This window comes from Biomphalaria glabrata, chromosome 1, assembly GCF_947242115.1.
Source record: "Biomphalaria glabrata chromosome 1, xgBioGlab47.1, whole genome shotgun sequence".
Lineage (NCBI taxonomy): Eukaryota > Metazoa > Mollusca > Gastropoda > Planorbidae > Biomphalaria > Biomphalaria glabrata.
The window spans coordinates 49,740,928-49,753,901 of NC_074711.1; the positions used below are offsets into that span (position 1 = coordinate 49,740,928).

The 12,974-nt window shown below is 38.2% G+C and overlaps 1 protein-coding gene across 9 annotated transcripts in view; it reads right to left on the minus strand.

Moving 5' to 3' along the window:
• The window catches only part of LOC106052825 (partitioning defective 3 homolog), a 35,633-nt gene that overhangs the window by 18,456 nt on the left and 4,203 nt on the right, over positions 1–12,974 (minus strand). For 8 of the 9 annotated variants that reach the window (XM_056041196.1, XM_056041210.1, XM_056041199.1 and 5 more), the window contains 9 exons: positions 12,564–12,719; positions 11,886–11,990; positions 11,369–11,600; positions 7,156–7,259; positions 5,597–5,800; positions 2,370–2,434; positions 1,856–2,056; positions 757–1,408; positions 250–390 (listed from right to left, as the gene is read on the minus strand). In XM_056041196.1, the coding sequence (XP_055897171.1) occupies positions 250–390; positions 757–1,408; positions 1,856–2,056; positions 2,370–2,434; positions 5,597–5,800; positions 7,156–7,259; positions 11,369–11,600; positions 11,886–11,990; positions 12,564–12,701 (1,842 nt within the window). In that variant the 5' untranslated portion in view covers positions 12,702–12,719. The remainder of the gene's footprint in view (positions 1–249; positions 391–756; positions 1,409–1,855; positions 2,057–2,369; positions 2,435–5,596; positions 5,801–7,155; positions 7,260–11,368; positions 11,601–11,885; positions 11,991–12,563; positions 12,720–12,974) is intronic. The other variant, XM_056041220.1, reaches the window with a different exon arrangement.

Consider the following 12,974-nt stretch of genomic DNA (forward strand, 5'->3'; position numbering starts at 1 on the left):
TAAATACACCGCTCAATTTCTTTCATGTGCTCTTAGGGAAGCACAATACTCATCTGGAAGAGGGGTAAGAGATAAGCTCTCTGGTTATCTCCATCTACAATTTGTATTTTAAGTGATGTCCATCTTTAGTTTGTTGCATTTAAATATTTAATCTAGTCTCTGTTCCCAAAGACTAGTATCAAACAGAAAGGCTAATCTTTGTTCCACACAAAGTTCCATATTTATATATATGAAAACAATAAAAAATACCATTTTTCTGGGCACTTTAAACTTTTCATCCACTTCTTCTTGCCGTGAGATAACAAGCTCAACATGGCTACCTTCTGGAATCAGACGAAGAATTTTAACAGCATCAGACTGTGTTTTACCAGTCATTTCAATGCCATTTACCTGTAATGTACACAGGCTTTGTTTGAATTGAAAAGAACAATTACATACAAAAACTTTTATATATAACTTGTACACCTATGTAATGAAAAAAAAGTCCAATTTCTATTTCTATATAGACTCTACTCTATTTACAAAACCCACTTAAAGATATGGACTATTGAATATGACTTAAGCCTGAGTAATAATCCTATAACCCGGACCAAGTAAACACATTTATGAAAATAATATCTGTGAAGATTTATAACAATTGAGATGTATAACATTTTAGAGAAAACCTTAGATATTATATTATAAATATATTTCTTTAAAGCAATGTACAAGACCTTTTTTTAGTATGACCAAATAACATAAAGAAATGAGACTTACTTGAAGTAATCTATCTCCTGGTCTTAACTGTCCATCTTGTACAGCAGCACCCTTGGGAAGAATATTACGGATGTATATAGGACAATTTCCATCAGTCTGATTGTCCCTTGAAGTTACACTAAATCCAAGACCTGCTGGACCTTTTATTAGATGAATGACCATTTTTTTACCAATTTTCTTGGTATTTGTTATTGCATTTAGAGGCACATCTCCCATCAGTCCAGTAAGGGATGTCTGGATGCTTCTGACTGGCACTTTGGGAGGGATCTTTTTATTAGACTTGCTAATTTCTGTCAGTTTTTCAACTGTCACATTGGTTTTATTCTCACCAGCATTAGTGTCCACAACTTTGGAGATGTACTGTTCAACACCTTGAGTGTGTGCCATAGGAAGAGTTGATTTGATTGGCATATGCCCATTGTCTCTGGGAACAGGTGCTGGATTTGTAGAATTTTGCTCCATGGTAGATGGCATTGTCAGAGGTGAAGGTCGAAGTGGTGTGTGGCTGCGAGGTTTTGGCATTACAGGTGGAGGCTGTAAGCCAGGTTTACCAGAGGAAACATTTTTTGATGGTAAACTATTGAATTTTTGATGGACTACTTTCAAATAGATTTCTTTAGAATCTTTAGCAGCTCGAAATATATCTTGTGCCCTGCAGAAAAATGTAGGAATTATATTAGATTTTAAAATGTCATTAACTTTCATAACAAATGTAATAGAAGATGTTGTTGGTTGTGTAAGAGTTGAACAAAACATTTGTTATTAAAATGTGTTGCAGAAAACTATAATGGCTGCCCAGTTTTCTTATTGCACTGTACTTAATTATCATAGTTTCATTTAAAATCAATCAGAAATAATAAAAATAATCAGAAGTTAGAACTAGCTCATAAGTAGGCATTTGACTATTTTAAATGTTTGTTTTTCTTACATCAATAAATAAGACCTACAGCTTGTTACATGAAACCAAACTGAGATGGCAGCAAGTTTAATTCTAATCATAATTCCATTGTACTTTTGTAATTCTTCTCAAATACAATAATTTAATGCAATCAAAAGATATGTGAATAGTTATAAAAAAACAGAATCCCAAAAGCTTTACTTTTGAAATGGAACATCTTGCAGACTGATTCCATTAATTTCAGTCACAATGTCCCCAGAATGTATCCTCCCATCATTATACACAGGCCGATCTTGCTCTATGCTTTGAATTAACAATCCCATGTTTTTTCCATTCTCATCAAAGGCAGGTATTGCATGTATTCCTAAAGGTCCACCATCATTGTTCAGGCATACTGTGCTGCTAAAAAATACATGATAATTTAATCAACATATAATATTTAATTATGGGTACAGTATATATGTTTAATATATGCTTGTGGTGTGCATTTGAATGAGCATATAAAGACAATTTAAGGTTTTTAAGCAAATACAGTATTGAAATATATTCTACTAACGATTAATAAATCTGTTTAGTTTAAGATTGATTATAGTTTTTAAGAAAGAAAGAAATTTAAAAAGGAAATATAAGTACCCATGTCTTAAAATGCAGTTGACAATATCAACATTTTGTCTCCACACTTATGGAATAAACATTAAGATTAAAAAAAAACTACCTGTCAAAGTAGTTGGAAAATTTGACTTCATGACCATCATGCCCTTCCAAAAGACCAATTCTTTCCTGAAAATAAATGGAGTATATTGCTTATTGTAAATAATTAGTAAAAAAGCAAACACAATTTGAAACTGAAGAGGATTATCTTTCTAAGCTGTGACTGTGAAAATAGTTAGTTAACCTTAGAAAACAGAAACAAGATGATCATGCAAGACTTTCTTCTAGGTTAGACCTCTAATACAAACCCAATATAGGCATCAGAAGGATCCTCTCAAATACAAACAGCAATAGTCCCCTAGGTAAATGAACCTTAGAGCAACACCTATACTATTGCATCAGAGAGCTTGCATAATCCTAGCCACCAAATGTGGCTTTTTTTTTTGTTATTTTCTTGACAGAATTCTAAACCAAATGAAAATAGTGCTACTTTAAAGCTAAAAAAATTATATATTGTTATGACCCTAGTGGCGGACTGAAAGGGTTAATGTGTGTGGCCTACTGACACACATGATTCAGGCCAATCACACAGGTCAAGGGCTGTTGAACAAGGGTGTGACAAGTCAAAAGCTTGCTGTCAGAGTCACTCATTTTTATAACAGCATTAATTATTATTTATCATTATTTATTTATTTTATTTTACTCATTTCCCCGTCCTATCCCCAATTTCTTCACCCGCCCCACCTTTTCCTCTTCTCACTAGACTGAGTCCACCACCTTGGCGCTTTTTCACTTATCTGCCCTTGATCGGGGAAAGATAAACACACAATCTCTTTTGTCTTACCCGCCGGATGTCTGACAGCCGCAGTTGACACCACCTTAGGTGGAATGCAACCAATCTTTCTTCCCCCCCCTCTCCCACGTCTCTCTTTGATCAAAGAGATTACTCTGGTCAAAAAGCCTCGTGACACTCCAAGGTGCGACTCTTGTCGGATTCTCCGTGTAAGATAATTCTTAGCCTAGGACATTTCCTGTTTCCTAAGGTAGAATAAGGCGGAATAGACACTCTCTCATTTCTCATTCTATCTGAGCAGTCGAGTCTGGACTATATCATTTGTTCTTACTCCTAGAGGAATACCTGGTGGTAAGCCGAACTTAATCACAAGTTCCATCTTAATTACTTTGTGCATATTTCTCACTGGATTTTATCATGTGTATTTCACTTATTTCATTTATGTTTAATTAGTGCATTGTGTATTTCTCACTGTCGTAAGTAGAAAACATAAACATGGCATATGTATTTATTTATGTATTGCCTTAATCCATTAATGCTATGTTGCTCAATTGATCGTTGATGCAACCATGCATATATTTGTACATCTTATTTTATTTCCTTTATCTCGGCTGACTGCCTTGATAATTTTACTAGCGCACTGATACTGTGTTTAGAAAAGAGATATGCAGTATTTCCCCTTTTGTAATTTTACTCTAACAAGAGTGGCGCCCCTTGAAAGGACACCCTCTACATTCAAGCGCTCTCCATTGTTCTAGACCGACGGTCGTATGTAAACAAACCGTCATGGTTGCTGACCACCGCCCTTCCCCCCCCCCTTTTCCTCTTTCCACTTGTGTTGTTTATTTGAGATTATTATTTCCCCTTTTATGTACATTTTTATATTGCTACTATCAGCCATCTATTTTTCCGTATCCCATTTGTCATCATCTCCCCATTGTGCTCTAAAGCAATTTTACCAATCTGACGAATGCCCCTCAGTCAAGGGCATCAATAAGATGCATGAGAGACATGTCCTAACTTGTCCTTATTTATCCGCAGCCTCCCTCAGGTGTCTGCCTTTGTGCTTAGTGCTATTCAGCACTGCACTTGCCTCGTTATCGGATTATTTACCTGCCTATTTGCTGTTCAGTGTCTACTCGACACTACTCACCTATTTGCTATTGAGAATCATCTATTGCCTATTTATCTGCCTTCGTACTTATACTTAGTGCTATTCAGTTCTGCACTACTGCCTATTTACCAGCCTACTTGCTATTGAGTATCATCTGCTGCCTACGTGGATCTACTCAACTCTACTACTTGGCGCTATCGGCTCTACTTGCCTGCCTATTCGACAGCCCACCTGTCAACTTATTAGGTACGACGTCCCTATAGACCCAGATCTGTGCGAGACGTCATAGCTACGCCAAACCCTCCGCGTCTCACTGGACTTATCCTGCTAATTGAGCTGCCCACGGCAGATCAGCTCTGCCCACAGTACCCTTGTGCCCACGGTAGCCGGCCACCCACCCTACTGTGCCCACTACAGATATCAGAACTTTGGATTGAGACTCCACAAGAACTATACCACCGGCGTCCCTCTACCCGCTAGAGCGCCACCTCCAGCTGCAGAACCTCAAGCCAGGACACAGCCAGCTGCGACCCAAGCAGGACAACCAGCTAAGTTCAGAAGACAAAGTGACATACTCTCTTATTAATTGCAATAGTGATGATTAAACATAGTATTGATTAGAGATAGATGCAAACCTTCCCCCCTTTTAATCTTATATGTAAATATTTATGTAAATAAATATTCTTCATTTTTAACTTTGTATCTTTTTTCATTGCTTGCCTCGTTGCGTGCCTGCTCCCGATTTATATGCTGACAGGTTGGTGTGTGATAGTTTCAAAAATAATCATCCCCTAGACATTAAACGCGCCAAATACACGTCACTTTCCCCAACCTGTCACAAAGGGACATTACTGCTAATACACGCAATATGACCAATGTTATGGTCATGTGACCAAAATGCCTTTACAGACAAGAGACAGTGTGTTAGAAAGGACAGTTGAGTCCAGGAATGCAAGCAGTAAGGACTGTGTGTTAGAAAGTGAGTCCTTGAAAATGTAGCTGTACGAGAGCTAGAGAGACTTGTAGTGATTGGTGAAACAAGTTCAAACAGGACTGAAATCCATAGACTTCTAGCTTAGAAGGGGAAAGAGAGAAAGGATATCTGGGTGAATTTTTTACAGAATTTGCTTTATAAAAGCTTCTACATAGACAGGGTGAGTTGATATAAGCTTTTCATAAAGAATCTTTCAAATGACATTTTGGAGCCACATTTTTGTTCTAAAGACAAACACTCTAAAAGAATAACATGATCATAGAAATATATTGACATAGTGGTAGTAATTCATTAAATTGAAGAGGTAAGTATAAATATTAGTGCTGAAACAAAAAACAAGAGAACAATGTTTTATCTTTCATGTAACTTTTGTGTAAATATTTTTTTTACCTGTACTTGTGAAATATTGGAAGACTGTAATCTTTTCTGTTCTTCTTGCCAATGATGTCTTTCTAAGTGACTGCTGAGTGAAGCTCTCAGTGCATCACGTGTGAAATGATTAGGACCTGATTTTTTTCTGTCTAGTGAACTGTACAGTATTACTTGTTTTTCTTTCTCTTCATCTGATGACTCAGAGCGCGGCTCATCACTATCCTACAAATCACAACAACAAGCTTAAACTAAAAAAAAACAAGGTTACAAAGACAGTTTGTGTGGAAACACAAACTCAAAATTGGCCCCTGAAGTGGTCCAGCTAAACAAGTAAAAAAGGCAGGTTTCAACATTTTCAGAAAGAACATAAGAATGAAATTCTATCAAAGAAAAATGACAGAGAAGAATGGAGAAAGAAGGTTGACAGATCTTGTGAGGTGCCCCAGCGGTTCAACAGACCAAAGGATAAGTGAAAGTGAATGTGAAGTTAGATGTGAACCTGGCCTAACTAATGTCATATAATGAATATCGAATTGATCTAATTGTTTTGTAAAAGGTCTCAAGAAAAAAACATTTCGTAAAAAAAATTAAAAACATTTTCCTCAAGTTAAGTGCTGTTAAGTGTTCCATTGGCACAGTGTCACACTGCAGTTCACTGGATAATATGAAAAACTACTTATTAATTGTTGTTTTAAATTATGTCCAACTTATATGCATACTAAATAGATTTTTTCTCTTTAAAAAAAAGTAAACATTTTTTTTTTTGTAAATGTAGCAGTTAGTATGACAGAACTTACATAACTTAGCAATACATTTGTAAAAAAAAATTTTTTGATTAAAAATCTAAAACCGTTTGTATAAATGTGTTAAGAATATGGTAAATCGTCATCTCCCCTACTAAAGTGCCTCCAGTGTTTTTAATATTAATAGTGAATAGTTGTAAAAGTGGTGTGTTTTTAAGAAAAAACTGCTTGCATAAGTGATTTAAAAAATTTGATATTATGCTTTCAGAAAAGAAAAAAGTAGCCGTCGCATCAGAACTTTGGATGGACTAAAATATTATGATGTCGGATTTTCACTATCTTTTCTAGTTTACGAGATCTAAACAGACGGACGGACAGACGGGCGGACAGACATTTCACACAAAACTAATAGCATCTTTTCCCCTTTCGGGGGCCGCTAAAAAATAAGAATGGTAGCAAATTAAAGTCTTAAGTTTGGCTCTTGTTCAAGATTATTGACAGAGACTTATGTAAATGGTGCCAAAGTTTCCTAGTTCAATATGGCTGCTTATTTAAGATAAATGGTCAGAATGATGGCCTGGATCAATGTTATTGAACTTTAAATGGGTTACCTCACAGTAATCACATGAATTAGTGTATGCCTGTACTTAAGTGGGCCAATATGTTTACTAAGTTCCAGCAAGTGTAAATAGTAAATATAAATGGTAAGACAATCTTCATAGGAGGTAGGACAGGTAAAGTTTACCTGGTCAAGGGACATTTCAAAGAAAAACTTTCCTTCAACAAGGCTCTTGTTTGTTTTTCTTCTTCAAGGCACACAACTCAACTAATTACCTGAACACTTTCTCTTCTTGGTACATTTGAAGCTTGCACTGATGTCTGTACATTCTGGATGTTAAGATCAGGAGCACTTCCACGTCGAACTTTCAGTTGACTTCCTACAAAGACCACATTCAAAAATACATTTAATAGACAACATAAAAAATGTTATTTGTTATTTCTATTTTATAATAGTAATGCATACAACTTTGCAATGTTTGTTTCCTTGTTGCATTAATGTATTAAATTATTTTAAAATTAACCAATTCATGTGGTCAAAAGCTATTTTCTTTGATTTTTTTCACTTCAATTTATTACAGGCTAAAACTAGAGGCTGACACAAGGTCTGCTTTTTCAGGTATTTGCAGTGGTCCATAACTTGATAGAGACTTTGTTCTCCAGTACCAAATTCTTGACATCACTATATACCCAAGAAAAGAGCTTCAAGGTTGCTTAGCCACAAAGACAGCTTTTTAGATGAAATAGTTGATTAACTTTGTCTAAACAGTTTCTTTTATAATTTGGATCTTTTTTTTTCTCTTTATTTTAACAGTTATTTCAGTGTTGTATGGGCAGATTGGGGGGAGCTGCAAGACATTTTGTTTCTCTTGATCCTTGTGTGGTAGTGTCTTCAACTGGCTAGATGTTATAGACTAAGTGTGTGCAGAGCAATTGAGTGCATCTGTGAAGATAACACTATTAGAGTTAAAGGGTTTGTACCTATATTAGTTTGTAGCTGTGACTAGCTAGTTGCGCTAGTTTCATTTTGGGTCATTCGGGCTCTAATAGCCTTGAATGCCCGAGTTATCCCTATTAATTCAGCATCTATGGAGCATGCAGCTAGGGCACATGGATCAGAGAGCTGATCTGGATAGACTATAAGGGTCCCATACTCAGATCTATCAGGGTCCCTCAACACCAACCCATCAGTATAACAGGAATTATATTTGATGCCAAATTTTGGAGTATGGCAGGTGTTAATCGCCTCTTGGTGGGTCCCTCCTGCCCTATAAGGGACAGGTTAATTTGTGGGGCTGGCAATCTCCTCCACGGAGAGTAAGTACTTATCCTTTTAATGGGAATTCTATCAGTGGAGAGCCCAGCTGATTTAGACAAATTGGCCGCAATATGTAGAAACGAAGGCATTTCAATATGGTTCCTCTCTCTCGACTGGTTTACTAATATTGTGGTAGGTAGCTTTTATAACGCTCATAAGCCATGAGTACCGCCCTCTCCCTCCTTAAATTCAATTGGGCCACACTACATAGAATTTCAGCAGTTGGGCTTGTCCGAAAGAAGCTACAAATGAACCTTAGTGCTGTGCCTGTACTTGGTCGAGTGATTCGAGGGCTGTTTTACTAGCGTATACTTGAACTGTATAGCTGTACTCAATTTGCAATCTAATGGCCCCTAAGTAAAGTGTGCGTAGCATGTCAGCTTTGATACCCCACTTTGTGCTGAGTAACGCTAACTTCTAGGCTTCTCTTTCAACTTCCTGGACATGCTGGTGCATTGCCAGTTTTCTATCCAGGGTCATCCCTAGATATTTTGGGGTATTTTCACGTTGGAGTCACAGCCCACCGAGTTGAAGCTCGAATGGAACCTTAAGAATGTCGATTCCTAGGCTGAATAGGGACCAGGTTGTTTTGGCAACACTGATTTGTATCTGCCATTTTTCGCAATATGAGGAAATGGTTTGGAGGTCTGCTTGTAATGCTGCCTGAATCTCCCCAGTTGACCAGAGGACAATGTCATCTGCATATAGCAGTTTCTTTGACCGCAGTGAGCTGGGCAAATCATTGCGATAGGCCATGAAAAGTGTGCAGGAGAGGGCAGAGCCCTGCAGCTTGCTTAGGGACTGGTATCTTGTACGTGTGCTCTCCCCAGACAGAAAGGATTGCCCCGCACACCCATGGCTCTAAATTTAAGATAGAGGCCTTGCATCCACACTTGGTCATATCGGCCACATCCTGTGCAAATACTCTGGCGCTAGGATACCGGCACTCTCAAAGGACCAAACTAGCCGCTCGTTAACCATGTGCTCAGCAATTTTGCCAAGCGTTGATGTTAGTGAAATGGGTCTGTAGGACTCCACGTCAGTCGCGTCTTTGCCCTTCTTGAGGACTGGTACAATGATAGCACGTTTCCAGGCCCCAGACAGTCTAAACTCTGCCCAGGTTCAATTAATAAACTCTAATAAACTCTAGGAGTTTACCTCTTGCAATGCCCTCGAGATGTTTTAAAATCTCAGGAGTAACCTTGTCTGGCCCAGGAGCCTTTCGGCTGTTACTCTTGGCAATCGCTCTGTCCAGCTCAGCACGACAGAAGGCAGCATTGCGAGTTGCTTGGCTTTCAGGCTCATCTGGCTCCCTCTCGAGCCCTTTACGTTCCTTATTGAGGGCTTTGGACATGGTTGTCTTCTTTTCGAACTTACTAATTTTAGCAAGTGTCAATTTAGCAAGTCAGCCATTTTGATAACTGTTGAGACCAACCCTCCTGGTGTAGATAGAGGGGTAGCCATTCGCGATGTGTCTTTGGCCTCTAGGTTTTGAAGAATACGCCAAGGCTTTCGAGGAGTCCCAAAGACCCATCCCGGCACAGGCAGCGTTCCAATGGTCCGACGGGACGATTCGGGCCAGTTCACTCGTGGCTCTACAGAGCCTGTTGTATTCCCGCCGGATTTCGGGAGTACCCTTCCTTTCAGCGAGCTTCCAGGCCCGCTTGTGTCTCAGGACCAGCTTGTTCAAATCCTGAGACCACATGCTTTTCTGCCTGATACCGAGGTAAGTCAGTGGGACAAACCTCTTGGCCTCACCCAACATTGCTGTTGTTATTTCGCCGTAGATAGTTTCGACGTCTTTCTCCTCCACCGCCAAGTTCATTATGGCAGTGTCGACTGCTGCCTCGTATGCTGGCCAGTTCGCCTTGGTGTAGCTCCACTTCCATAGGACTTTTGGGGCCACACCCCTGGCTTCTGAAAGGGCAATTGTGATTAATAAGGACCTATGGTCGCTTCCTATATCGTCCAGGACCTGAAATTGAGTATTGGAATCTAAATTTACAGTTATACAAGTAAGGTCAGGTCTGGGCGTGTGTTTGTACAGATTTGTGACCGCGATTTTTCGACCTTGCTTATGGATCTCGAGGGTGATGGCGTCGGTACACCCCTGCATTCGTGGGACTTGTATTGTAACTAAGTTATTGCTAACATGTTATCAGTAAGAGTCTCCTATAATAACGCTATATCAATTGACCTCTTGTGGAGGAGTTTAGAGGGCTCTAAAATCTTTGGGATTACCCTGCAGATATTTAGTTGTAAAATCGTGAGGGACCTAGTGTTAATGGGCTCAATCCCCGGGGTGGATTGGATCCCACTAGTGTCTAATTGCTTCTTTTGGGAGCCGGAGGCTATGGTCACTGAATCGCTTCCAGTCAGAGGTACAAATGAGGTACAAATGCAGTGTACGTTGAGAAGAGGACTTTGGTGGAGGAATTTTAGTCCATTTTTCGCGACCTGACAAAGTCCCCCTTATCGATTGGACTTTTTGTGCCCAGGCCTGACGCCCACTACCAAGGACGTGGAGCCTGTCTGTACTTGTCATTGATGTATGGTTAAGGCCGTTGGCAGTCTTAATTACTGCTCCTATGCTGCAGTGTGCATAGCCTATACTCATGTCACCATGGAGGGCAAGGAAGAACCTGCATCAGCAATCACCACCACAGTTTGGCAAAATAGTTACCTGCAGGACAGGAGTGGGGTGGTACACGCTTCTTGATATTCCCAATATCAGAATTACCATTTTTTGCGACATATTCCTCCACTAGCGCACCAGGGAACAGGCTAGTTAGAGCCTAGCTAGTGGAAGCCAACCAGACCGCCCGACACAGCCCGCATCAGTCAGTCCAGTCTTTGCTCAAAGAGAAACCCGCGAATCAGCCGGGACCCAGGAGTTATTTTACACTCGCTGACTGCTCATTCATCAGTAGCGAACAACCAGAACCCTTGGCCAACCTAAGAGAGCAGTGTGATCAACTGGCGACCACGATGAGGTGGTACTGGAACGCCAGGCCATAATTAAACAGATGTTGTGAATCATCTACAAAACAAAGAAAACTTTACACCATTTTCAAAAAAAAAATTATTTAAAGTTTATCTCATCTTAATACATGATTTAATCTTCATTTTTTTTTCTCAACAACATGTATTTTGATTTAGAATAAAACTTACCTAGAGACAAGTCTGAAGATGTAACTACAATATCAGTTGAAGCATTATTACTAATGCTTTTATTTTGATTGGAAATAGAGAAAATGGATGGTATCCCATTAGTTATTTGTTCATGGATGACATCTGTTGTGAAAAAATCTGGACTAGCGGTACCAGTTGAGCTTGCACTAGCTCCATCTCCACCAATGTGTTGAGCTGTCATTCCTTCGTGTTCTTCAAAGTCAGCAACAAGCTAACAAATAGAATTACAGTGTTCCCAAGAGTCATTCAATATAAACTAGTTACGAAAACGGATGTATTACAATCAAGACCATTAAAAAATTGAATATTTTAATGAATTATCCTATGAAATTAGAAAGTTGACTAAACAAATGTACAGCATGTCAAGACCATACAATGTTAAAAATGACTTTACAGATGAATGGTGTGATCAGGGGCATACATAATTAATAAGTTACCAAACAAATGTCAGGAGAAGACCTGACTAAAAATCTGCAAGAAGATATTGTCTTCATACCTGTTCTCTATCATCAACCACATCAGAAAGCAAGTCATCTGGATCCAGAATACCACCACCACTCACAGTTTTCAGACTAGTCACTTCCACCCAGTGATTTGTTCCCTGAAATAATTCAAATTTGAAAATAATGTATTGATATTGTTATCAAGAATGAATTATAATTCTGTATAAAGTAAATATTTTAAGACTTTTCACTTCAAAACTTGACATTTCAGTGTGTAAAAAAATATAATTTTGTTTTCCACCAAACTGGTATAGTCTGACATAACCTATTTAGATCTACAGTACATATGAGAACAAGAACAGAAATATATTATTACTTAAATATATATGTGACTCAAGGTGTATGCTTGTAATGAAGTGTTTTTTGAACTCAAATTAAGGGTGACAATTAAGAGTTTAGTCATGTAAAGGTGGGTTAGGGGTAAATAATCCAAGGTACAAAGAGTTAAAGTTAAAAGATTTTTTCATTTAAATCTTTGATGAATGCATTAATGCTGGACTAGTTACTTTCAGTAAAGGCTCTTTAAAGCTTTGTCTTCTAAAACCAATCATTAATCCTGCTGTCACTTTGAAGCACTACAAGATATTGTTTTGTTGGTGTCTAGTATTATTTATGGTAATGTATATCTTATAACATTACAACTTCCAGTGTGAATTGCTTACTCAACTCACCTTACCAACTGCTCTTTTATAGCGATGTATGGCTTTGTTAATGAGCTCCTTGACTGGGAAATTTCCTTCACCACATGGAACAGTGACACGAACATTGTCAAAGCACACTATCACTTTTATTGGCATTTTGAATGTCATTCACAACAAGTTAATGCACTGAAAACAAATGAACTTGCTTTGAAAAATAAATAGTATGAAAATTTTTTTCAAACTGTCTCTATAGATAATTTATTTATATTAAAATAAAAATAATGACACAGCTCAAATCTAGTTACAATGATAACATAGTTAACATAGTGTTTCATGTGCAGAGTGGCAAAAAAAATAATATATAAAATATGTATAATAACTTTCTTATTCACGTAAATGTTTGCAAGTATAGATTCAAGACAATGGGTTTTCAAAGTGAAA